Source organism: Rana temporaria, chromosome 4 (genome assembly GCF_905171775.1).
Source record: "Rana temporaria chromosome 4, aRanTem1.1, whole genome shotgun sequence".
Taxonomy (NCBI): Eukaryota; Metazoa; Chordata; class Amphibia; order Anura; family Ranidae; genus Rana; species Rana temporaria.
The window spans coordinates 103959281-103985503 of NC_053492.1; the positions used below are offsets into that span (position 1 = coordinate 103959281).

General features: G+C 41.8%; 2 protein-coding genes across 15 annotated transcripts in view; both read left to right on the forward strand.

Annotated features, from left to right (window-relative positions):
* The window catches only part of PPP2R3A (protein phosphatase 2 regulatory subunit B''alpha), a 337220-nt gene extending 326187 nt beyond the window's left edge, over positions 1-11033 (forward strand). For all 4 annotated transcript variants that reach the window (XM_040348693.1, XM_040348694.1, XM_040348695.1 and 1 more), the window contains 3 exons: positions 2105-2223; positions 3469-3575; positions 7385-11033. In XM_040348693.1, the coding sequence (XP_040204627.1) occupies positions 2105-2223; positions 3469-3575; positions 7385-7481 (323 nt within the window). In that variant the 3' untranslated portion in view covers positions 7482-11033. The remainder of the gene's footprint in view (positions 1-2104; positions 2224-3468; positions 3576-7384) is intronic.
* LOC120936404 (histidine-rich glycoprotein-like) lies at positions 9894-11925 on the forward strand. Of its 11 annotated transcripts, none has more exons than XM_040348705.1 (4): positions 9900-11159; positions 11219-11317; positions 11377-11508; positions 11563-11925. In XM_040348705.1, exons 1-4 carry the CDS (start codon positions 10717-10719, stop codon positions 11801-11803), a joined length of 915 nt encoding a protein of 304 aa, XP_040204639.1. In that variant the 5' UTR covers positions 9900-10716; the 3' UTR covers positions 11804-11925. The 11 variants fall into 11 exon arrangements, with proteins under 11 accessions (XP_040204634.1, XP_040204635.1, XP_040204632.1 ...); XM_040348707.1 differs by having other exon boundaries at positions 9901-11099; positions 11186-11317; XM_040348703.1 differs by having other exon boundaries at positions 9902-11161; positions 11194-11317.
* Positions 11926-26223: the final 14298 nt, after the last annotated feature.

A 26223-nucleotide genomic window follows, 5' to 3' on the forward strand; every position in this document is an offset into this window, starting at 1 on the left:
TGAAAAGACTAATGGCTTAAAGGTAGAAAAAAAATTGCTTTGGAAACCCCCAATAGGATCTGAGGATTTCTGCTGTAGGAAGGAATTAAGTTACTAGCCGACTAGTGATTAGTAGCTGACTGTAACTAAAGCCTCTAATTGCCAGTGGAAGCCTTGTGGTGTGGGATTTCCCTCTCACTTAGAAGAATATAATTTTACTAGACCTTATCTGAAGCTTCACACTGACACAGTTTGCACTGATCACCTATCGGAGAAGGACATCATCAAACATGGTAAAATATAAGCTCTAGAGCCTCTGAGATTTTCACCTCATCTTTAAGCTTACATTGGCTTTATGTTTGGAGTGGTGTCTTCTGCATCAGGCTAAGATGGCAGCATTTTGCAGTTTGCTGCAGTGGCGCTAGACCGGAAAACTGCCATCCTTCCATTTATGGCACATGGGGGGCCTCTGGCCCCTGCAGCTTACAGTAGTCTTCAATAATGCTCACGGAAACCTTCCATATTGTACAATGTAAAAGCGATGTATCTCAGTTTACGCTGTGTTGGTTACAGCTTTTAGACTCCATGGCCTGAGAGGTGTTGAAGCTGCTCCAATGGATCTAATTTTACATCCATAGGAGGCCATATTATAATATGTGATGATGATGTACATGCCCAAAGACTCGCTTGTGAAAGATCAAGCAATGAAATAATGGATAGAAAAGATTTGTGGGCCAGATCCACAAAAGGGATACGACGGCGTATCTGCTGATACGCCGTCGTATCCCTGTTTCTATCTATGCAAATGATCCACAGAATCAGTTACGCATAGATAGGCAGAAGATCCAACAGGTGTAATGCCGCATACACACCATCACTTTATGTGATGAAAAAAAACGACACTTTCTGTGAAGTAAAAAATGACGTTTTTGAAACTTCAATTTTCAAAGACGAAGTTGCCTACACACCATCGTTTTTCTCACAATGTTCTTGCAAAGCTAGGTTACGTTCCACCACGTTTTACCATTGAAGCTTGCTTCATAAGTAGCTTCTGGGCATGCGTGGATGAAAAAACGTCTTAGAAAACGAAGTTTTTTGCTACACACGGTCAATTTCTGTGAAGTAAAAAGTGCACTTTTGAAAAACGACACATAAAATTGAAGCATGCTTCAATTTTTTTTGGTCGTTTTTTACAAGACATAAAACAACGTTTTCCCCCACACACAGTCAATTAAAGTGACGTTTTTAAAAACGTCATTTTTTTTCATCACATAAAGTGATGGTGTGTACGCGGCATAATAGTTTTACACTGTCGGATCTTAGGATGCAGTACCGCGGCCGCCGCTGGGGGCATTTCTCGTCGAAATTCCGCGTCGGGTATGCAAATTAGCACTTACGGAGATCCACAAAGCGTTTTCCCTTTGTGAAGTCTCCGTAAGTTGCTAGTTTGATATCGCAAAGATAGGGCTGCTTTTACAAAGTGTAAAGTTAGTGCACCTTGTAAAAGTATACCCTTCTTTCCCGAGTCGATGTCAATTTTTTTTTTTTTTTCAGCCGCATCTCTTTTTTTCCCTAACGCAACTTTTTTGGACCCGTCGCGATTCACAAAACTCGGCGCAACGTAACTTCGCCAAAGCACGTCGGGAAAATCGCGTTGGGAGCATGCGCAGTACGTCCGGCGCGGGAGCGCGCCTAATTTAAATGGGACTCGCCCCATTAGATTGGGCCCGCCTTGCGCCGGACGGATTTAAGTTACACCGCTGAAAATTTCTAGGTAAGTGCTTTGTGGATCGGGCACTTACGTAGAAATTTTGCGGCCTTGTAACTTAAATCGGAATATTTAAGTTACACCCGCTGGCTGTGGATCTGGCCCTTTGTTCTCACCGTTCCTTTTCTAGTTTGCTCTTACGATCTCTAAGAATATACTGTTAGGATAACTGGATTCCACCCATATTAGCCCTAGTTTGTGTTTTAGTGTCTTTATGGCTGTTCTATGGACATTAGCTTACTTTAGAGATTTGGGCTGATGTGACTGGTTCAATGTTCTTTGTAAAACTATCCTGGGAAATCCATTAGTGCTATGAAAATATATAAATGTGATTCATTTAATTGTTCCCCTATCCAGGTCGAATAACACTGAGAGACCTGAAGCGATGTCGAATGAGTCACATATTTTATGACACTTGCTTTAATCTTGAGAAATACCTGGACCATGAGCAGCGAGATCCCTTTGCCGTGCAAAAGGTACAGCTGATAAATCTGTATATTTCCTAATGAGCAAAAACTGCAGTGATTGGAGTGCAGGCTGCTGTTTACTTTACAGAATCATTGAATAGAAACTATACTCCCCTCTCTCTGATGTACTCCTTCACATGCTTGTAGTTCATTCATCCTGGTATATGCTGAAATTGTACATGCACAGCTCAATATACTCTGTAAGGGAGATTGTGAAAAGGCAGGTAAGAATCCTTTATTCAAAGTAGATGATCGTATATTGCTCTTAGGCCCCTTTCACATTTTCGCGGCACTATTCGGCGGCTAGCAGGGCGCTTTTAACACCCGTTTGTGGCCGAAAAAGGATTAAAACCGCCCACATAGTGGCACTTTGCCGGCGGTATAGCCGCGGTGCCCATTCATTTTAATGGGCAGGAGCAGTATACGCACCGCTCCTTCATCGTTCCAAAAATGCTGCTAGCAGGACTTTCTTTAGCATCCTTGGGCTTTCACACTGGAGTGTGAGGAGCGGCTCTTTCAGGGCGCTTTGCAGGTGCTTTTTTTAGCGTTATAGCGCCTCAGTGTGAAAGGGGTCTTATTAACTCCACATTGTACTAATCTTAATACAGTAAGTTAACTTTCTATATTAGGATTTGCACACACTAAAATTATTAATAAACTGAAGATTTTAAGAGCAATATATGGTAGTGCGGGTCATCTACTTTGACGCTTTACCTACAGCTGTGCGACTGTGGATCATGCACCTGTGATCTCTGATGTCTATATGGATTGAATGGGTAGCAGCACCTGACACCATTATGTAAGATTTATTTTTTTGCAGATGATAAAGCTGGCCATAGAGGAGTCAGTTCCCCCCCCCCCCCCCCAACCAGTAGGTTGAACAAAAAAAAATTACTTGATTCCTCCATCCAAACACTTGATGTAGATGGAGGAATCCTCCCCGCTGAGCTATTGTGTTCTGATAGCGGGGAGACTTACCCGCTGTCAAAATACACAGATCAGTGTTGCAGGCTATAGCCTGCAGTGCTGATTGAGCAGGTTAAGTCTGACAGGGCGGTTATACAGAAGTTAATCAGTAGATTGACTTCTGCACAACCTCTCTGCCCATACATGGATCAAAATTTGTCTGCTCCGTGCTGAACTGAATGAATATCAATCAATGTATAGCAGCTGACTTTACCCTCACTCATTAGAGTACAAAAGAATAGCAATGCTTTGTTACTATCACTGTTTAATCAATCTCCTTTTGTGCAGGATGTGGACAATGAAACACCAGAGCCATCAGACTGGGACAGATATGCAGCAGAAGAATATGAAATATTAGTTGCTGAAGAAACTGCTACTGAGCACTTACAAGAAGGGTAAGTAGTCAGTGCTCCTGTCTGCAAGGTTTCACTGTAATTCTATACAAGCAGTGGCGGCCAGGCCATAAGGGGGCGCAGGGGCACCACCCCACCAAAGTTCCTAAAGTTAATTTGCAAAATCATAGAACAATTTATTTTTAAATCTTCCGGGGCTGAAGTGGTTAATCATTGTGCCAGACTCAAAGGGCCTGGTAATGAACTGGGGGACCCATGCCGTTTTTTTGTTTATGATTTTTTTTTCTATATTGCTGGGATCCGACAATATATTACAGCCGCAATCCGTTTTAAGTGACTTTTTTTCCTTTTAGAAATGTAATTTTGCTGTGGTATTGTTCAAAACAATGCGCTACTTTACAGGCATACTAAGGGGGCCCCCCAGGCATGATATGTAAAGGAATATTTCATTTTTATTGTTTCACTTTAAGCATTATTAAAATCTCTTTTCCTGAAAACTTAATTTTTTTTTTTTTTTTTGCATTGATACATGTCCCCAAACACTTTTTATGGCAATAACTTGCATATAAGCCTTTCAAATGAGCACTTTTGATTTTTCATGTTCGTGTCCCATAGACTTTAACGGTGTTCGCGTCTTCGAACAAATTTTTTGCCTGTTCGCATGTTCTGGTGCGAACCGAACCGGAAGGTGTTCGGCTCATCCCTGTGGGAAACATACGGGTATCTATTTTGCCAGGGACTCTGGAATAGTCTAGCTACTTCATGGATATGGATGGAACTCATAGGAGCTCTATTACATTGGCATAAGTTTAATTTGCTTTACGGTTTTATCATTCATGATGCACCTTATTTTGAAGGCAATGGTTTCAGTGTTTTTATAAGAGTCATCTGAATGTGCTTAGAAGACCATTGTTAGGTCTTTAGTTGTTTATGGTTCAAAATAATGTTCTTGAAACAAATCCTGCTGGTGTCTCAATCCGAGAAATAACAATGAAATCATAATAATTTTAAATAAGAAGAGCAATAATAGTGTATTTCTGTCTTTTTTTATATTTATTTATATATGTAATATATATAATGTAAATGCCATGGCCGTACCCTTTTATTGGTGGCTAGTGATTTATAACGCGACATAGTCAATTGAGTTTAATTATAAAGCATGTTCCTTCTGCTATCCACCGACCCCAACCTGTACTCCCCACCCCATTCCTGGTCTTGTGTATTGGCAACCATCAATCTTATGTTCACCAATCCTCTTTCAGATTTATATGTACTAGTAATTGCTCTGCTCTGTTCTAGAATCAGGTGGAGTGTGTTGCCACAGAAGAGGATCAAGGGGACTATTTAGACTCCTAATGGTCTCCAATTTCTATACTTTTGTATAAGGAATTTGTCATCAAACCATGAAAAACATGCACACATAATGTATATGTATGTACAATAAATACAGTATGCAGGGCTATGCGTAAGTTCCTGTTAGGTGCCTCAGGTGTGGATATTAAAACCTAACCATAAAAGGCTACAGCCCTGACACTGTGCTAATCTGATGAAGGAGGCGTGGCTAGCTTCCGAAACACGTTCCTATTGGTCCTCACAGCGGACAGACTGACAGCTCCTCTCACTACTTAAGCTGAATACATCCCCTCTTGGCGGACACACCACGGCTATACGGAACAGCCCGATGCCAGTCCCTCTGCACAGATTGCAGGCTCATCTAACTCCCTGCTATGGCCTGCTTTTCTTCTGACCACTGACAATCACACAGCTCCCGGTTTACACTTGGATTACATATCCATTGCGACCTGTCAGCCTATCTTCCCCTCACCCGCTTGTGAGTGTCATCTATTTTAATATTGATTTTTATCTTATTAAATTGTGCTACACTATGCCGGTTTGGCGCTTTCTTCCTCTCCCCTTATGTATGTTAAAACACAATTGTGTTATACACAGATGTGTTGCAACGTGCTGCTTTGGGAGAATTCACTGTAAATCAAGTATAAGCTTTTGGGCCCGCCTCTCTCTGCCCTCGCCTCTCTCTGCCCTTGCCTCTCTCTGCCCTCGCCTCGCCAATGGGGCTTAGTCATGGAGTCATGAGCTGCCTTAAGCATGCAAAAAAAAGTTGATTAGCGCCTGTGAATAAATGTACCACACCAATGTGAGTGGATACTTTGTGATTGCGATAATGACTTGCTACAGAGATTACTCATTGTTGCAGTATAACACTTTCTTACAGTGTTACAATGCAGATGACACACAACTATATTTTCGCATCTGCAACAAAAAGGATCATTATCTCAGACTAGAGAAATGCCTTTCTTTGATAGAAAACTGGATGACCAAGAGTTATCTTAAACTCAATGGCTCAAAAACAGAACTTCTCCTGTTTCACACCAATCTAAAGAATCATCCCGCAACAACATGGAGGCCCCCGCCCATTCTGGGTCAAACCATCACCCCCCAGCACCAAAGTCAAAAGTCTCGGAGTCATCTTCGACACCTACATGACAATGGATGCACAAATTGGGTCAGTAGTCAGCGGATCCCACCATCTGCTGCGCCTACTACGCAGACTCACTCCCTTTATCCCAAAAGAAGACATAGCAGTCGTGGTGGGAACAATTATCAACTCCAGATTTGACTATGCAAATGCCCTCTATCTCGGACTCCCCAAATACCAAATCACTCGTCTGCAAGTCGTCAAAATACGGCCGCGCGACTTGTGACTGGAAAAAAACAATGGGAATCAATCTCGCCTTCACTGAGATCCCTTCATTGGTTGCCAGTAAAAGACAGAATCACTTTCTAGGCACTCTGTCTAACGCATAAGTGTATTCTGGGAAATGCCCCCCAATATCTATGCGAAAAACTATAAGTGCACAACACCAATCGCGTTCTGCGATCCACCAACCAAAATCTACTCCGGATACCCAAAACCAGATACAAGTCCAAAGGAGAACGAAGATGTGCGGTCCAAAGACCTAGACTATGGAACGCTCTACTAACCAGCATCCGGTTGGAAGAAAACCACTTGGCCTTCAGGAGAAAGATCAAAACCCATCTATTCTGAGGGCCCAGGGAATGGATACCAAGCGCCCAGAGGCAATTCAGTTCGCATGTGTTGCGCTATATAAGTTACTTACTCGCTCACATCATGTTAACATAAGTTATTTTGTCATCTAAAAAGCTATGCTTTCCCATAGACTTCTATTAAATTGGGCATTTTCGGTGCATTTTTCTAAAAGTGGCTCAAAAGTTCTGTATGCTGCATCATTGGCAGCTAGGCCAAGGCAATGACAAAGAAGTGCAGGTTACATGCTCCCCCATACTTGGATGTATCAGAGATTGTAGGGGTACATGGAATTTCCAGGGAACACTGGTAAGAAGCGTATAGGGGGGTCAGTGGATGCCCTTTCCAAAGACAGTAGTAGTGTAATTGACTATGGAAGAGCAAGGAGCTCCCGGGAGCGCAGGCAAGGTTAGTACAAAGGTGGATGCCCTTTTCATAGATGCTACAATTCTTTGCCCCTGCAAAGAATGCCTCCATGCTATAGCATGTACACACCATGTCATGCGTCCTGAAAGGAAGTGCAGTACCTGTAGACTGAAGATCTATGCAGCCACCATCTCGCTACTACAAGAGAAGGAGGCAGGAATAAGCCTCATTCTGCTGTGTGTATAATCTCATGTTCTGCTTTCAGGTTTGTATTTACGACATAGTATTCAATTGGCTATCTGAATCATTAGAGAACTGGACTCACACTGGTATTCATATATATTGTAGTTTTGAACATAATACATAACAATAGTGGGAAGCATTTTACATTATGACATCATTGTGCTTGTGTCATCAGGTCTTTTGAAGATGACTACGAGGGAGAGGACATCATCTCTGCTCCCGAGATCACCAATAAGATGGATAAACTGGTCATTTCTGACCTTACCGCTTGAGGACAATCTCCATATCTCTGACTGGACAATCAGACTGAGCTGTATTTAAGGATTTAACCCTGGCCACAAACAGGCATACAGGGGAAAATAGAAAAATATATTTTTTATGTTTTTTTTTTTTTTTTTTTTCTCTTTTGTGAGAGATTTTGCTTTTGTTTTGTAAGATACTCTGGAATTGTTCTGCTTGTATTACCTGCATTGTGCGTGCACACGTTAGCTGTCCAATGAACAAAAGCCATGATGTGCAATATGTCTTAATAACTGTGCCACAGCTGTAGAGGAACCAATCAGCTGTCTCATTTCACCTTGGGGGTTTTATTCACTCGTTAAATACTGCCAAGGATGTTTTTTAACGATTGTCAGAATCGAGTTTAGCTGTAGACCGAACCAAAGTGGGCGTAAATGGAAGAACTTTATTAGATAAAACAAGAGACATTTATAAGGGAGAAAATAACACAAATATTTATTTTTATTGTTTAAATGCTTTTATGTGTATAATTCATAGTATTACCTACCTTCTGTATACATGTATATAGCACAAGTCCTATGGAACTCTTCATTTACATGGAAACGAAAAAAGACTAGCAAAGCATTATGGGAAATGTAGTTGCACTTTTAGGAAGCAGAATATCTCTATGAAATCTGCCTTTCTCTGACTCTTGGGATTTTTACCAGTTTTGGGTCAGTGACATTGGATTGGGTTCAGGTTTACTGCCCAAAAAAAAAAGTTTGTAGTATATGGGAGTTGGCTTATGGTAGTTTCCCTGTATAAGGCTTTTCACACGGCATAATGCTTCAGAACAGAGTCCCTTCTATAAAAATTGAAGTAGATCATATTAAAGTAGAAGTCTACCACCAAGGTACAGTTGGAGAGGGGTTAGAACTACTGCCAGTTTTTTTTGCTGCTGTATCCTCAACAGAAAGATTTAAAGCTGTGTTAATCCCAAAAACAAAAATGCAATATAATTTTCCGAAGCATTTTTTTAAGTGCTTTTTCCTTTAATTCACCTGCTGATCCCACCAGTAACGCAACTCCTGTCTTAGGCTGTCTACATTTTGGATAAAGGAGCATTGAAGAGACTTTCGGACAACAACATTGTCAATCTGGGGGGGAGGGGAGAGTTGGATGTACTATCCGATTAAAGCCTCGTACACACGATCGGATTTCTGTCGGACATAGCCGACAATGCAGCAGTGACTTTAATGCAGCACAAACAGTGTTGTCATCCTGTTACTGTATGTGGAAATGATTAGATCTGCTGGCAGGATCAGTAAATAATGACGCTATTACGTGGAAAAACACACACTGTAACAAATGTCCTCTTATTTGCCTATAGTAAGTGCTGTGCAAACTGTTGGCACTATACAAATCCTGTATAACAATAATGGTTCTACTTTAGAAAATCTCTCCAATGGGTTACAGATGGTAATAAAAACTTTACAGGGGCTGTCCAGATTGCATTTTAACAGGAAGTGAGGGGGAATCGCTGCAAGGGTGGTGGAAACTAACGCAAAAAAACCTGATGTTAACCCCTTCCCATTCTATCAATAACTGAAAAAAAATTATAAACATCAACTTCAAAAATGTCCTTCAATAAATATATACAATATATGTTATTTAGACCAAAATGCAAAAATAGAAACGTATAATATAGCAAGATGCAATATAAAATTCTAAATTTAGTTTGATACACCTAATAAATAATGTTTGTATTTTGTCTATTTTTAGGATAATATCTTGATGTGATCTTTTATTTACCGTGTAAACCAACCACATGCCAGCTGTAAATATAAGTGTTATGGCTCATTCACACCACGTGCATTGGGCTGCATAGCCCAATGACAAGCTGAAACCCAATGTTTCCAATAGCCCAGTACACACCAATGCACTCTGTTGAGGTGCGCTGGATGAAAATTGAGCTTGGTGAATTTAAATGCAGCACAAAGTGCTGCAATGCACTATAAACCTGCCATAGGATCAGCTTAAAGCGAAGTTCCACACAAAAGTGGAACTTCCGCTCATTCTACTCCTTTCCCCCTCGTGTGCCACATTAGGCACCTTTCGGGGGGAGGGGGGACAGCATACATGTCTTTCACAGGTATGCGTTCCCCGCTTTCGCGAGCCTCAGCCACGGGTATTGATGTCACGGCTGGGGCTCCCTCCTCCTCCTTCCCCTGCCACCAGGCCAGTAGGAGAGAGGAGTGGAGCCTTGCATATGCGCAGTAGGTTTCCCAGCGTGAAGCCGAAAGGCTACACTACCGGGTTCCCTTACTTGCATTGGAGGCGGCAGCACCAGACAGCTGATGGAAACATCGCTGGAATCCAGGACAGGTAAATGTCAATATATTAAAAGTAGTATGTGTAGCTGCTGGCTTTTATTTTATTTTCAACGGTGGGCGGACCTCTGCTTTAATGCAATAGAGTTAAAATTGGCACATGTCAGCGCCCACTAAATGCAATCCACGTGTTGTGGATCCAGTTGTTGGCTATCCAAGTCAGTGACTTGGAGTGTGAAGAATACCTGTGGATTTATACAGTTTTTGTATATTTTCTTTTTCTTGTACATGATCTGGGCTTAGGCCTTGTGTACAGCTAGTAATTTAGTAACTGCTAAAGCATTGCTATTACTATCAAATTAGTGCAGGTTAGAAAGTGTCAAAAGATCAATGTACTTCATGGGGATTTAACTGATATGCCTAAGCCTTGTGTGCATACATGTAAAGCATTCAATGTAGGGAGAGCCAAACTGTATGACCAATTTCTGCAAAAAGTTGAATTTAAGTGTACCTGTCACTAACTTACAACAGATAAATATCCAATATATCCAATCTTTGTCTGTAGAAGAGTGACTTGTTCTTTCTCTGCAATTCTCATATCCCATAATGCTCAGCTAGCCTTCAAATGGTGAACTCATTGAATAACTTGGTGATACTTTGCCTCTTGTGGGTGATTGTGTACATGGGCACTTTAGCCAGCCAAGCTCATTCTGTGTATAGAACAGGAGTTGACAACACACAGTAAACCTTATCTGCATTTAGAATAATGTCACAGATGACACATCACCAGCGGCACAGAAGAGCTTTTCACTTGCTGGGCCCAAACACTGCAAAATCTTCCCTGCTAGGGAGCGATTCATTACAGACCGATAAGTGATCCAGGTACTAGCGAGTTGTCACCAGCAACCAGAATCATCCCCTGTGACATCAATCTAAAAGTGAGCAGTCAGAGCGAGCAATGAAGAATACTCTTAGTTTTGTATGCAGGATATTTTTAGCAATCGCTCTGAATGCTCATCGTCCCACCACGATTTTGTGCCTGTTGGGTTCAGTGATCATCTCTTTACAACCAACAGATACAGAAAACGTTCCCATGTACACAGATACAGAGAACGTTCCCATGTACACAGATACAGAGAACGTTCCCATGTATACAGATACAGAGAACGTTCCCATGTACACAAACACAGATACAGAGAACGTTCCCATGTACACAAACACAGATACAGAGAACGTTCCCATGTACACAAACACAGATACAGAGAACGTTCCCATGTCCACAAACACAGATACAGAGAACGTTCCCATGTACACAAACACAGATACAGAGAACGTTCCCATGTACACAAACACAGAGAACGTTCCCATGTACACAAACACAGATGCAGAGAACGTTCCCATGTACACAAACACAGAGAACGTTCCATGTACACAAACACAGATACAGAGAACGTTCCCATGTACACAAACACAGATGCAGAGAACGTTCCCATGTACACAAACACAGATGCAGAGAACGTTCCCATGTACACAAACACAGATGCAGAGAACGTTCCCATGTACACAAACACAGAGAACGTTCCATGTACACAAACACAGATACAGAGAACGTTCCCATGTACACAAACACAGATGCAGAGAACGTTCCCATGTACACAAACACAGATGCAGAGAACGTTCCCATGTACACAAACACAGATGCAGAGAACGTTCCCATGTACACAAACACAGATGCAGAGAACGTTCCCATGTACACAAACACAGAGATCGTTCCCATGTACACAAACACAGAGATCGTTCCCATGTACACAAACGCAGATACAGAGAACGTTCCCATGTCCACAAACGCAGATACAGAGAACGTTCCCATGTACACAAACGCAGATACAGAGAACGTTCCCATGTACACAAACACAGATACAGAGAACGTTCCCATGTACACAAACACTAAGGCACTTATAGGGCATTTCATGTCTTACATCTGTTCTGTGCTCTTTGCTGTAGTCTGCCTAAATTATATTTTGGTTGTTTTCATATATTTCTGACTTTGCCTTTCAAAGTGTCCTGCAACTGTGCCTTCACGCTTTCTGGAAAGGTATATCAATTTGGAGTTTTAATTTTGTAAGTAGTGTATATATTAAAGTGAAATGAGTGGTGCCCAAATGAAGCTTGTATGATGTGACTACAGTGTTTCTGCTACTTCTAACTGTCATTGTAACATAGCACTGTCCCTGTACAGCCATTCTTTGGTCATATTGTGTCTCAATAAAGGACCAATAGTAAGACAGAAAGCAACTCAAATGGACATCATGTCACAGGCCAATCAAATACAACGGTTGATTGCTAGGAGATTTTTTTATTTTTTTTGTATTGTGAAGCAAACTTGTTAGAATACGTTTTCCCAAAGCTCAATCAGCATACAGTATATTGAATACAAAACCTAAGCAGTAGTTACTTTCAGTAAAATCACATGTCAGAGGTAGGTACAAGCGTATGGAAATGTTATATTTTCCTGTAGAAGGTGAGCTTATCCCTACCTCTCAAACCCAATTATGAGTCTTTTATTGTGATGTATGGGCCTTAAAATAAGGGCTTGAGTGATGGGTTTGAATTTTTTTCTTTTAGTCTTTAAAGTGGTTGTAAACACTTTACAACCACTTTAAACTACAGGCAAGCCTGTAATTAGGCTTACCTGTAGCTGCACTGGATATCTCCTAAACCTGCACGGTTTAGGAGATATCCCTGTATTTGGATGTGCCGACGTCATGCGGCACATGCGCACTTAAGCCAACTGAAGCATTGGCACGTATGTGCCGTTGCTTCAGTTGTACTGTACCGTTCCCGGCAGCTCCCCCGCGCGGGAGTGACATCATCGCAGCTCTGGCCAATCACAGTGCCGGAGCCACGATACCAGGATGGCTGCGGGGGCTTCGTTCTCGGGTAAGTAATTCATAATGAGCTAGTATGCTATGCATACTAGCTCATTATGCCTTTATCTTGCAGGGTGTTTTTTTCCCCCAGGAGGGTTTACAACCACTTTAATGAAAAAGCACCATTTTTTTTTATCCCCCATTACACGGCTGTGTTTTGGCTGGTGCCAGATCACATATACAGTAAGTAAAATTTGAATTAGAAGTGGAAGTGGATATGCTGGGTTTGATTCTTATGTCTCTAATACTCCAACCAACCCTAATTTCTCACTTTTTTCCTTTACCCCATAAGCTGTGTAATTATTAAAAAAAAAAACAGGGACAATGGCATCTCCCCATAATGCCAACAGAAAATATAGAGACCCAGGGTGCTGCTATCTAATCAATAGTGTCTTTGAGGCATAAAATTGGTGGTTCAATTACCCATTACATTATACAAATTTTTCTTTTACGATCACGTGATAAACTGCAGGGTCTGCCCGAGTGCTGAGTGTTCAGGTAGGAGAAGATTTCCACTACAGCCTGTGTCCTCATGCTGTTATAGGAGGTGGATCATCCATTAATCAAGATGTGACATCCCACCCACTGTGTTCTTTTTTTAGTTACTGGGTATTGAGGAGAGAGGGAGGGACTGGGCTGTCATATAGGATCTGTATACACCCCCCAAATGTGTGATGTCAATATCATGTGACCTGAAAGCTCAGCTCAACAAGAAACTTCTCTCCAGGAATAGAGACCAAACTGAGAATGTGCAGCTTTACTACCCTCACTGTGTCTTATCTGGTCTTGCCAAGAGAGACCCTGCAGGAGGGGGAAGAGCTGTGCATAGAGGATCAAAGACCATATTTTACACAATACAGAGGATTAACCCCTTAAGTTCCACAGTGAGTGTAACAAGCATGCTATTCTGCATATACAGACAGATTTTGCTGTTGTGGGTTTAGTAACAATTTACGATATAAAAAGCAGATGACTGAATCAGCTGAAATGGTTGTTTTGAGTGGACTTCTTCCTGCAAGCAGCTCAAGATGTTGGCCATCCAAACCTAATGTGTGACAACATTATTGGGCTTCACCGTTATCAATTGAGCCACTGAACCTGCTGCAATCTTTAGCCGATAATGATGAAAGCATCATACACCCGGTGCTCAAATTCTCTGCTCTCTTCCATTCTGGTAGTCCCAAGTGTGGCTTTAAATCTGATGGGGCTTTAATATCATATAGGTTTTAAGTTTAACACATCCTAAATAGCTAGGTATGTTTTAGGTTAACAATATTCACACAGAAAAGTTGTACATATTGGTTGAAATGTGTCCATGTGCCTAATGGGAGATTCTCCAGGTTCACCGTTTCTTGTTGCCGTCAGGCCCACTGGAGCTTATAAAGACCAGAGTAGATAAACTGTTAACAGTCATACTACACTAAAAGTTCACTGTGCTTTCCAGAACCCACACAGACTTAGCTTGCCATTTATTTATTGTTTTACTCAGAGGTTTCATTGCACAGATTTGCTAAATTTTCAGCAAGGAAATCACGTGGGATTTACTACAATAAATTCTACTAGCTTCTGGCAGGAGTTATCAGTGAGCTTCTATAAAGCTGGGCATAGACATATAAAAATTCGGCCTGTTCAGCAGGGACCAGCTAAATTTCGGTGTGTGTGTGACTGCTGTAAGGGTTAGGGTCAATGGGCCCAATTAGTGGGTGTACAGCTTGTATAACAGTGTAAATTTGCTGTCCCCTCAAAATAACTCAACACCCAGCCATTAATGTCTAAACCGCTGGCAACAAAAGTGAGTACACCCCTAAGTGAAAATGTGTCAATATTTTGTATGGCCACCATTATTTTCCAGCAGTGCCTTAACCCTTTTGGACATAGAGTTCACCAGAGCTTCACAGGATGCCACTGGAGTCCTCTTCCACTCCTCCATGACAACATGACAGAGCTGGTGGATGTTGGAGACCTTGTGCTTCTCCACCTCCACAGCTTCTTTAGCAAGGCAGTGGTCATCTTGGAGGTGTCTTTGGGGTCGTTATCATGTTGGAATACTGCCCTGCGGCCCAGTCTCCGAAGGGATGGGATCATACTCTGCTTCAGTATGTCACAGTACACGTTGGCATTCATGGTTCCTCAATGAACTGTAGCTCCCCAGTGCCGGCAGCACTCATGCAGCCCCAGACCATGACACTCCCACCACCATGCTTGACTGTAAGCAAGACACACTTGTCTTTGTACTCCTCACCTGGTTGCCGCCCACACACGCTTGACACCATTTGAACCAAAAAAGTGTATCTTGGTATTATCTGACCAGAGGACATGGTTCCAATAATCCATGTCATTAGTCTGTCTTCAGTGAACTTTTCAGGCTTTCTTGTGCATCATCTTTAGAAGAGGCTTCCTTTTGGGACAACCATGCAGACCAATTTGATGCATTGTGCGCCATATGGTCTGAGCACTGACAGGCTGACCCCCCTTTAACCTCTGCAGCAATGCTGGCAGCACTCATACGTCTATTTCCCAAAGACAACCTCTGTATATGATGCTGAGTATGTGCACTCAACTACTTATGTCGACCATGGTGAGGCCTGTTCTGAGTGGAACCTGTCCTGTTAAACCGCTGTTTGGGCTTGGCCACCGTGCTGCAGCTCAGTTTCAGGGTCTTGGCAGTATTCCTATAGCCTAGGGACCTAGGCCATCTTTATGCAGAGCAACAATTCTTTTTTTTTTTCAGATCCTCAGAGAGTTCTTTGCCATGAGGTGCCATGATGAACTTCCAGTGACCAGTATGAGAGTGAGAGCGATAACACCAAATTAAGTATAAACACCAAATTTAACACACCTGCTCCCCATTCACATCTGAGACCTTGTAACACTAATGAGTCACATGACCCGGAGGAAAAACGTCTAATTGGGCCCAATTTGGACATTTTCACTTAGGGGTGTCCTCACTTTTGTTGCCAGCGGTTTAGACATTAATGGCTGTATGATGAGTTGTTTTGAGGGGACAGCAAATTCACACTGTTATACAAGCTGTACATTCACTACTTTACTGTAGCAAAGTGTAATTTCTTCAGTGTTGTCACATGAAAATATATATTTTCAAAAAATGGGAGGGGTGTACTCACTTTTGTGAGTGTGTGTGTGTGTGTATACATATGCACATGCACACACACACATATTATATATATATATATATATATATATATATATATATATATATATATATATATATATATATAAACACACTCACTGTATACCAGGGGTAGGCAAACTTAAAGAGGTGATCATGTACCTTAACAATGTAGTAGAAGGCAAAAAATTGGTCATTAAGGGGTTAAACCTTTCCAGGACTGAAGTGGTTAAAAAAAATATGCACCTGGAAATGGGTGGGTGGATGATGCAGTGTGTGTGCTAATGAGGTCAGCTGGTCAACTCCTTCCATTGGGCCAGATTCTCATAGAATGTGCGTTGGCGTAGTGTAAGCCATTTACACTACGCCGCCACAACTTCCTGGAGCAAGTGCCGTATTCTCCAAGCACTTGCTCCGTAATTTGCGGCGGCATAGTGTAAATGGCCCGGCGTATGGCCGCGTAATTCAAAGGGGGCGGCTTGTATTCAAATTAAGCGCGCCCACGCGCCGAAAGAACTGCGCATGCGCCGGGCGGAAAAATAGCCCAGTGCGCATGCTCCATCTCACAACGGAAAATGTCAATGACGCCGACGTGAGCGTCATTGACGTAAAGTCGTATTCGCGAACAAGTTAGTAAAATTACGTAACCGACGGAAAAAGACGATGCCATACTTAACATGGCATACGGCGGACTGGTGTAAGGTTACCCCTCATATAGCAGGGGTAACCTTACGCTTACGTAAACGACGACGACGCGGCACAAGTTCGTTCGGGAATCAGCGTATCAGGCTCATTTGCATAGTCAAATGAGAACTGAACATAGACGCCACCTAGCGGCCAGCGTCGAATTACATCTAAGATCCGACGGTGTAAGTGACTTACACCTGTCGGATCTACGCCGTATCTATGCGAAAATTATTCTAGGAATCATACGCATAGATACCCGGGGCCAAAAACAGAGATACGACAGTGTTTCCTGAGATACACCGTCGTATCTCTTCTGAGAATCTGGCCCTGTGTCTTGAAGTAAGGCAGAAGTAATGGTTTAGCGTTTAGAAACATCTATGAAGACAGTGAGGTAAGCATCTGCAGAATTAATGGAAAGCTTTAATATTTTTTGCAAAATAAGTACAATAATGCTATATTGGAACATAGGGGAGATGGAATTTAGAAAAAAAAATATACTGCAATGTTAGAACTGAGGAAGTTAAAGCAGTTATAAAGGCAGAAGTTTTTTTTTATCAATGCATTCTATGCATTAAGATAAAAAGCCTTCTGTGTGCAGCAACCCCCCTAACACTTATCTGAGGTCCATCTAGTTCCAGCGATGTCCATGAGTGTCTCAGCCATTTAAGATTCTTCTTCCTGATTGGCAAAGATTTGGCAGTGGCGCCATTGGCTCCCGCTGCATTCAAAGTCAGCTAGCCAATCAGGGGCGTGAGGGGGCAGGGCGGGGCTCTGTGTCTGAATGGGCACAGGGAGCTGTGACTCAGCTCTGATACTCCCATAGCCAAGCTGCTTGCTGTTTGGGCACTGAACAGAAGGGAGCATCGGTGAGGGGCCCGAGAAGAGGAGTATCTGGGCTGCTCTGTGCAAATCCATTGCAACAGAGCAGGTGAGTATAACATGTTTGTTATTTTATTTAATTTTACCCAAAAGTGTCCACAGTTCATAAGTTTAGCGTTACCCATGAATAATGGTACTAGAATTATTGCTCTCACTCCACTGCGAGTGTCAATATGTAACATGTGTAGTGCAAATTACATGTTTACGTTTATATGTGCGGGAGAGGGGGTTGGTAAACCCATTAACTGGTCTCATTTCCCAATCACTGGTGAGCCTGGAACCTCAAAACCCAGAAAGCATTGCCAAGTGGGCGCACTACAGGGGGTCTGTGAAAGATACAGTATCTGCTCAATTGACTTACATGTGCAATAGCCCCTACTGTTGTTGCTGCCAATGCATGACATGGGGATCAGAAAGGCATTTTTCCCCCTGCTATAACAAATTGAATCATGGTTTGCTGGGGGGTTTCGCCTTCCTCTGGATCAACTGTGGGTATAGGATTGTGTTTATGGAATTGTATTTAATTTTTTAGGTTGAAATAGATGGACTTGTGTCTTTTTTTCAGCCTACCTATGTAGCATACATTGGTGGCAGTTAAAGGCAAAAGGTGAACACAATCACCTAATAGTGATTTAATCTAGACTTTTTTTTTCCTGTTTATGCACCTTGTTGATAAAAGTAAAACTGTCTATTTATAAGTGCCTATAGCTTTTGCACAGAACTGTATACAAGTAACACAAATGCAGAAAAATCTTTCCCTCTTGATCTTCACCCTTATTATTTCCCTCAAAACTTTACAAACAATACCCCATTATGACAATGTGAAAGTAGTTGGTTTGAATTCTTTGCAAATTTATTAAAAATAGAAAATGAAACAAAAAATCCCATGTACATAAGTATTTACAGCCTTTGCTCAATACTTTGTTGAAGCTCATTTGGCACCAATGCCTCATGTCTTTTTGAGTATGATGCTACAAGCTTGGCACACCTATTTTTGGGCAGTTTTCCCAATTCTTCTTTGCAGGACCTCTAAAGTTCCATGAGGTTGAATCAGGAGCGTTTGTGCACAGCCATTTCCAGATCTCTCCAAAGACGTTCAAGTCTGGGACAGTCACAGAGTTGGCCCGTCGCTACTCCTTTATCTTGGCCGTGTGCTTAGGGTCGTTGTCCTGTTGGAAGATAAAGCTTTGCCCCAGTCTGAGGTCCACAGTTCTATAAAGCAGGTTTCTGTACATTGCTGCAATCTTTCCCTCAATCATGACAAGTATCTCAGTTCCTGCTGCTGAAAAAACCTCCCCACAGCATGATGCTGCTACCACCATGCTTCACTGTAGGGATGGTTTTGGCCAGGTGATGAGCGGTGCCTGGTTTCCTCCAGACATGACGCTTGCACTTCAGGCCAGAGTTCCATCTTTGTTTCATCAGACCAAGGAATTTTGTTTTCTCATGGACTGAGAGTCCTACAGGTGGGCTGTCATGTGCCTTTTACTGAGTGGCTTCCATCTGGCCACTCTACTATACAGGCCTGAATGGTGGAGTGCTGCAGAGATGGTTCTTCTTCTGGAAGGTTCTCCTCTCTCCACAGAGAAGCGCTGGAGCTCTGTCAGAGTGACCATCCGGTTCTAGGTCAGCTCCCTGACTAAGGCCCTTCTCCCCCGATTGCTCAGTTTGGCCAGGCGGCCCACTCTAAGAAGAGTCCTGGTGTTTCCAAACTTCTTCCATTTACACAATTGGGAACTTTATGGCTGCAGACATTTTTCTGTAAACAAAAAAAAAAAAAAGTTGCACTCAAAATAACATAAAAAGTCCAAACTGTACTGAACAGTCCAAGTGGAAAATAATGGAAAGCAAATCAATGTGATATTTAAATCAAATGCTTGTATGTAGATAATCCAGGTATATACTCCACCATGTGACGTCACCACCATCAAGATATGGATGTACCCATGCCACGGTAGGTGGACCCTCTATTATGGATGGAAGGGCAAAAGCGCAATGGAATGGGAATTATCATATGTAGCGACCTGTAGTGCAGATGATGTCCGTCTCTCCAGCCGTCCATCCCGCACTCAGTGTGACTTGTCCAGGCACCCAGCAATACCTCTGCGGTTTTTATTTTTTGCTAAACAAATAAAAAAAGACCGAAAACTTTGAAAAAAAAATACTTTTTCTTTTGTTTCTGTTATAAAATTTTGTAAATAAGTACATTTTCTACTTCACTGATGGGCAATGATAAGGGGTACTGATAAGGTGGCACTGACGATGGGCACTAAAAGGCTGCAATGATGGGTACTTATGGGTAGTAGCACTGATAGGCAGCACTGGTGGCATTGATTGGCAGCTGCCTGGGTACAGGTTGGCATACATGGTGGCCCTGAGGGGGGGGGGGGCTGCGCTGATAAACAATTAGCACACACCCCCCCCCCCTTCAGGAGAACAGCCGATCGGCTCTCCTCTACTCGCATCTGTCAGACACGGGAGAGAAAAACAAAGAGCAGGCGCCACTTAGATAAAATTGTACACTTTAATAATAAAATAGTATCAAAGCACTCACACATTGATTACTGTATGCAGGCATGTGTGGAAGTCCAAATGACAGTCAGTCCTCAGCTTGTGTGGATGGTCCCTGCAGCTATAGGTGCTGGCTGCTCTTCGCCGCATGTGGGGGTGCCGGTTCACTATCCAAGCGATGGTTTCCAGGTTTCACTGCGGCTACCAGACAGAGGGTTGGAAAGCTAGCAGCAAGTCTATGCTGGGACGCGGCGTGAGGTCAGGACCAAGATGCAACGTGTTTCAGTGCTTGCGCCGTGAGGTGATGAGAATCGCAGAGCGCACCTTTCTCAAGCTGAATTTACAGCATTTTTATATGCCCTGGTGGTGTTGCCACGTAGCGGGACTAGATGTAAGTGCACTCCACATAATATGGGAGCCTTACTCTAGTGATGGCAAGTGTTTTTAGTGAAAAAATGCAGATTGTAGAATATGTACTAAGCTAAAGGGACATACTGTAGATTATACATTAAAAATTCCCGTAATGCTGTTATATGGTAAAACAACAATAAATAACATTAAGTTACGGGAATTTTTTATGTATAATCTACAGTATGTCCTTTTAGCTTAGTACATATACATATTTTACAATCTGCATTTTTTCACTAAAAACACTTGCCATTACTAGAGTAAGGCTCCCATATTATGTGGAGTGCACTTACATCTAGTCCCACTAGGTGGCAACACCACCAAGGCATATAAAAAGGCTCTACACACAGCCAACACATTCAGCTTGAGAAAGGTGCGCGCTGTGATTCTCATCACCTCATGGCGCAAGCACTGAAATGCGTTGCATCCTGGTCCAGACGTCACGCCGTGTCCCAGCTTAGACCTCTTTGGTTGCAACTCAGCATTCTCTCTCCTCCAAACACAACGAGTTGTGTTTCTACCAAACAGTTCTACTTTGGTTTCATCTGACCATATGACATTCTCCCAATCCTCTTCTGGATCATCCAAATGCTCTCTAGCAAACCTCAGACGGGCCCAGACATGTACTGGCTTAAGCAGGGGGACATGTCTGGCACTGCAGGATCTGAGTCCCTGGTGGCATAGTGTTACTGATGGTAGCCTTTGTTACATTGGTCCTAGCTCTCTGCAGGTCATTCACTAGGTCCCCCCGTGTGGTTCTGGGATTTTTTGCTCACCGTTCTTGTGATCATTTTGACTCCATTGGGTGAGATCTTACGTGGAGCCCCAGATCGAGGGAGCTTATCAGTGGTCTCGTATGTCGTCCATTTTCTAATTGTTGCTCCCACAGTTGATTTCTTCACAATAAGCTGCTTGCCTATTGCAGATTCAGTCTTCCCAGCCTGGTCCAGGTCTACAATTTTGTTTCTGGTGTCCTTCGACAGCTCTTTGGTCTTCACCATAGTGGAGTTTGGAGTGTGACTGAGGTTGTGGACAGGTGTCTTTTATACTGATAACAAGTTCAAACAGGTGCCATTAATACAGGTAATGAGTGGAGGACAGAAGAGCCTCTCAAAGAAGAAGATACAGGTCTGTGAGAGACAGAAATCTTGCTTGTTTGTAGGAGACCAAATACTAATTTTCCACCATAATTTGCAAATAAATTCTTTCCAAATCAGACAGACAATGTGATTGTCTGGATTTGTTTCCACATTTTGTCTCTCATAGTTGGGGTATACCTATGATGACAATTACAGCCCTCTCATCTTTTTAAGTGGGAGAACTTGCACAATTCTTGGCTGACTAAATACTTTTTTGCCCCACTGTATGTAGCCTTAGCTGTATACAGCACTGTGCTCCGAGTACGAGACAAGACCTTTCCATCTCACACCTGGAACAAAATATGCTGAGTGGCGCTCAGCCATTCATAGGCAGCTTTGTATACAAATATTCCCTTTGCCGCATCAGAGATCATGTCGTCATTAGCCCACTTTTCGGCCTCACTAATGGAATACAAAGCTACATATGAATGGCTATGGGCCACTCAGCCTGACTATTTTGTTCCAGGAACATGACGGGAAGGTCTCATCTTACATCTGGAACACAAGGCTGTATACCTTTATGTAGCTGAGGCTGCCTACATAACGTTTACAGAGGATGCTCAGCAGGCCCATATTAATTATTTTTTTTTCTAAAAATTAGTTAGAACTAATATATATATATATATATATATATATATATATATATATATATATATATATATATATATATATATATATATATATATATATATATATATATATATATATAAGCCCTAGAGAATAAAATGTCAGGTTTTGTAATTTCACACTATTTTTTTAATTTTTAATGCCCAAAAATATACATAACTAATTTTTTTGGTAAAATAAAAGATGTTACGAGTAAATAGATACCAAGTATGTCACGCTTTAAAATTGCGCATGCAACAGTGCCAAACTACGTAAATTTTACAATTCATAGGTGATGCTTTAAAAGCCTTTACAGGTTATCACTTTAGATTTACACAGGAGGTCTAGTGCTAGAGTTACTGCCCATGATCCAAGTTTTGCAGATACTGCACATCTGAGACAATCATCATTTGTATGCATGCAGGACCAGCACATGCCTTTGCACGCAAGCACTTTAAAAAATCTATATATACATTTTTTATTCCACTGTCCCTTTACATCCCATGAGAAAGGTACCCTTTATGGAGAGATCTGGGGGGTCTATAAGACCCAAATTGCTCTTGTGCTCTTAAAAGCATTCGATCACACCAAAATCAGTGTTTTAAGCCTCATACACACGATCGGATTTCCATCAGACAAATCCATGGAATTTTATGCGAAGGGCGTTGGCCGTGAACTTGCATACAGACGGCAGAACTTTTTCAGCCAACATACACAAAACTATGTAGTTTTTCTGCTCTTTAGCACCACCCTTTGGGAAACTTCTGCTAATTTTGTCTTATGGTCAGCATTGGATTGGAGCAATGTGCGTTTGTACTTTGGATTTTAGTCCAACGGACTTGTGTACACACGATCTGCTAATCCGACGGAACACATTTGTTGACGGAAAATTTGAGAGCATGCTATCCCACATTTGTCGAAAATGCTGACAATTGTCCGATGGAGAGTACAAACGGCCGGATTATCCGAGAAAAACCCTGCCATCACACAATTGTTGATGGAAAATCCGATCGTGTGTACGGGCCTTTAGAATGCTTTTGATGATTTTTGAAAATAGTGCTGTTGATATTCAGGTAAAAACAGGAAGTGACGGTGGATCCCCTCGTCCTGATTACCATAGCCGGGAGCCGATCCAGGCTTTGTTCGGCTCTCTGATCAGGGTGGTCCCTTGGGTCTCACAATGGAACAAGAGAGCCCGAGAAAGTCGTGAAAGGCTAGTTAGCCACTAGGATTGCTATTATAAGAGAGCTGACCGCTGACTCAAAGACAGTACTGGGATGATGTCTGCAGCTGCAACTGGACATCATGTGGTTATAATGAGCGTAAAGCTGGACGTCAGCTGTAATGACTGTTTGAAAGGGGAGGACCTCCTGATGTGAGTTAGATGTCACCTTCTTCATAACTATTGATTTTATTGTCCGATGAAGCATCGGGGGTTACTAATAATTAAAAGACACATTAAAATAAGCAAAGTGCACATAAAGAATGAAAAGACACTGATATGGTTGGTTGGAGAGAGAGCCTGCAAAATATTCTAATCCAATCATTAAAATGTTAGCAATTCTGAATAAATCGGAGGAAAACTGTCCACTGCCCACAAATGAAGGAAATGTTTGGGAAACTCAGAAAACCACATCACAAAACATTAACGAAATACAATTTGGTTTTAATAAGACATCACAGAACCTCATATTTAATAATTATAAAGAAAATAAAAAGAAAGGTGCCGGTGCTGGCAAACAATGACAAGCAACACTAAAGTATTAATTTTCCACCATTTACGCATTATCAAAAATAGTTTAAACTCTTCTCACAAATAAAATAAAAAAATGAGAGGAAGGGTAGAGTGGGGTATTTATTACAGACCAGACATGTACATTTACATCTTCCTATGGCTTTTGCCTTGACCTGCCCCTATGCACAGATATACATTAGAAATTATGTATAGCAGTCTATCAACACATTCACAAACATCATGATACAAAAAAAAACACTAAGTGTGTGACCAAGAACGTGTGGATCAGACGAAGGGTTCTCTCATAATTTGGGTATAATCTCTTAAATAAAATGGAAAACTTGCAGGAATCCAAAGTAAAAACAACTCTGGCCTGAGGGGGGGAATAAAAAAAAAAAAAAAGGAAACAGTTCTGCTGCCACGTGACTGTGCATATAGTACAACTGTGGTTGCTGAGAGGTGCTCTGAATGAATGCACAAAGCATTATATGCTACATTCCAGCAGGGGGAATGCTATCCAATTTACACACAAGTACAATACGTATTGAAACCTACAGCCAACTGTAAGTCATGGGTAAAAAAAAAAAAAAATTACCAAAAAGTAAAAAAACAATAATAATAAAAAAAAAAAAATCAGATTTTGACCTTGGTAGGAAGCTTTAATGAAAGCAACTTGATGTTTTGGATCATTTCATCTGTTGTCACCTTTGTAATTTGCTACCAAAGGTTTCATTTGTTTCACCATCTTATAGTACATTTCCACTTTTGCAGGGCAAATTGTGATTTTTTTCATAAATGATTTATATGGTGCCACTGCCAGTTTGTGCAGAGATTTAGAATATACAAGCAGACAGTACAGTTATAAGAGTTAAGGCAAGAGGGCCCTACTCATGAGAGCTTGCCAACACCTATTTAAAGGGGTGGTTCACCCTAAAAACTACTTTTTTTTATTACACTGCCCCCCCCCACATTACAATACGATTAAGGCTATTTTTTTTTTTTGATGCTGTACATACCTTAGTACAGCATATTCACCCGTGGCATCCGGCTTGCGAGTCCCGCGGGAGTGGGCGTTCCTAACATGTCTTTGATTGACGTTTTGACCAAAAACGAGCTCCCCCCTGTGGCGTAAGCCGCGTCACGATTGGCGAAAGGAGCCAAACGGCGATGCGCATGCGCAGTATAGCGCCAACTCGCCGTTCGGCTCCTTTCGCCAACCGTGATGCGGCTTACGCGACGGGGGGGAGCTCGTTTTTGGTCAAAATGTCAATCACAGACATGTTAGGAACGCCCACTCCCGCGGGACTCGCAAGCCGGATGCCACGGGTGAATATGCTGTACAAAGGTATGTACAGCATCAAAAAAAATAATAATAGCCTTAATCGTAATGTGGGGGGCCAGTGTAATAAGAAAAAGTAGTTTTTAGGGTGAACCACCCCTTTAATGCTATTTGTTCCAATAGCAGCTCCTTACCTTTATACTTTCTGAAATATCTTACTAAGCTTTTCCCTTGTATATAATGTTAAGGAGGCTAGAGCGTTATATTTACCCCTATATGTAATGTGCTGGCAGATGACATTATTAGTTGTAAACTAGACGTGTACACTATCTGTCCTAAAACAGGTTTTAAGGCCAGCCATAGAGATTTTCTTTCCTGCAACCATGGATTACAGGAAAGAAAATTGAGCGCTTGATTCCCTCAACACAGATGGTGTTAACAGAGGAATCCCTTCCACTGAGCTAAAACGTGCTGGCAATAAGCGCATATAAAATCTGTCAGGCTAGTTGTACTGAAGAAGTCGATCAAGTTGGGTACATTCAGCATGCCCATACATGGTTCAAATCTTGACTGGTTCCTGCTGAACCATCTCAGATTCGAACAGTCTATGGCCGGCTTAAGTTTGCAAGGCTTTTGTGGTACATTAATATACTTGAGTCCCTCAATCCCTATTCACACATTGGACAATATTCTGAACAATGCAATCTGCCCGTAGAGTCCCATGTATAACCCAGTTCTAAAAAGACACAAATAAAATGGTAGCAAATGTGTCTTGAATTATTTTAAGTATGTTGAGTGAATGGGATCACAGACACACAGTAAGGCTTTCTCAACTTTGACTGCATCGTGGAAATACACTATAAGTCAACAAACTATTACATTCAAGGTAGAAATTTAAAGAAAACATTTATAGTGCCAGACGAAAGGCATATTCAATTAAACTTGATTTTGTTGCTGAAAGTTGTAAACTGGTTAAAGTTAAGGGGGAGTAGATTATTGTGCGCGAAAGTCAATGTAAAAAGTGCACAAATGCCAAGTGTATAGACAGGATAAGATTACCCATAGACATAAGACAGTGCTAACTAGAATTGTGGATAATCTGGAGTGATCTTTCATAAATCATTACTGCTAAAAAATAAAAAAAAGTGTTTAATACGCAGG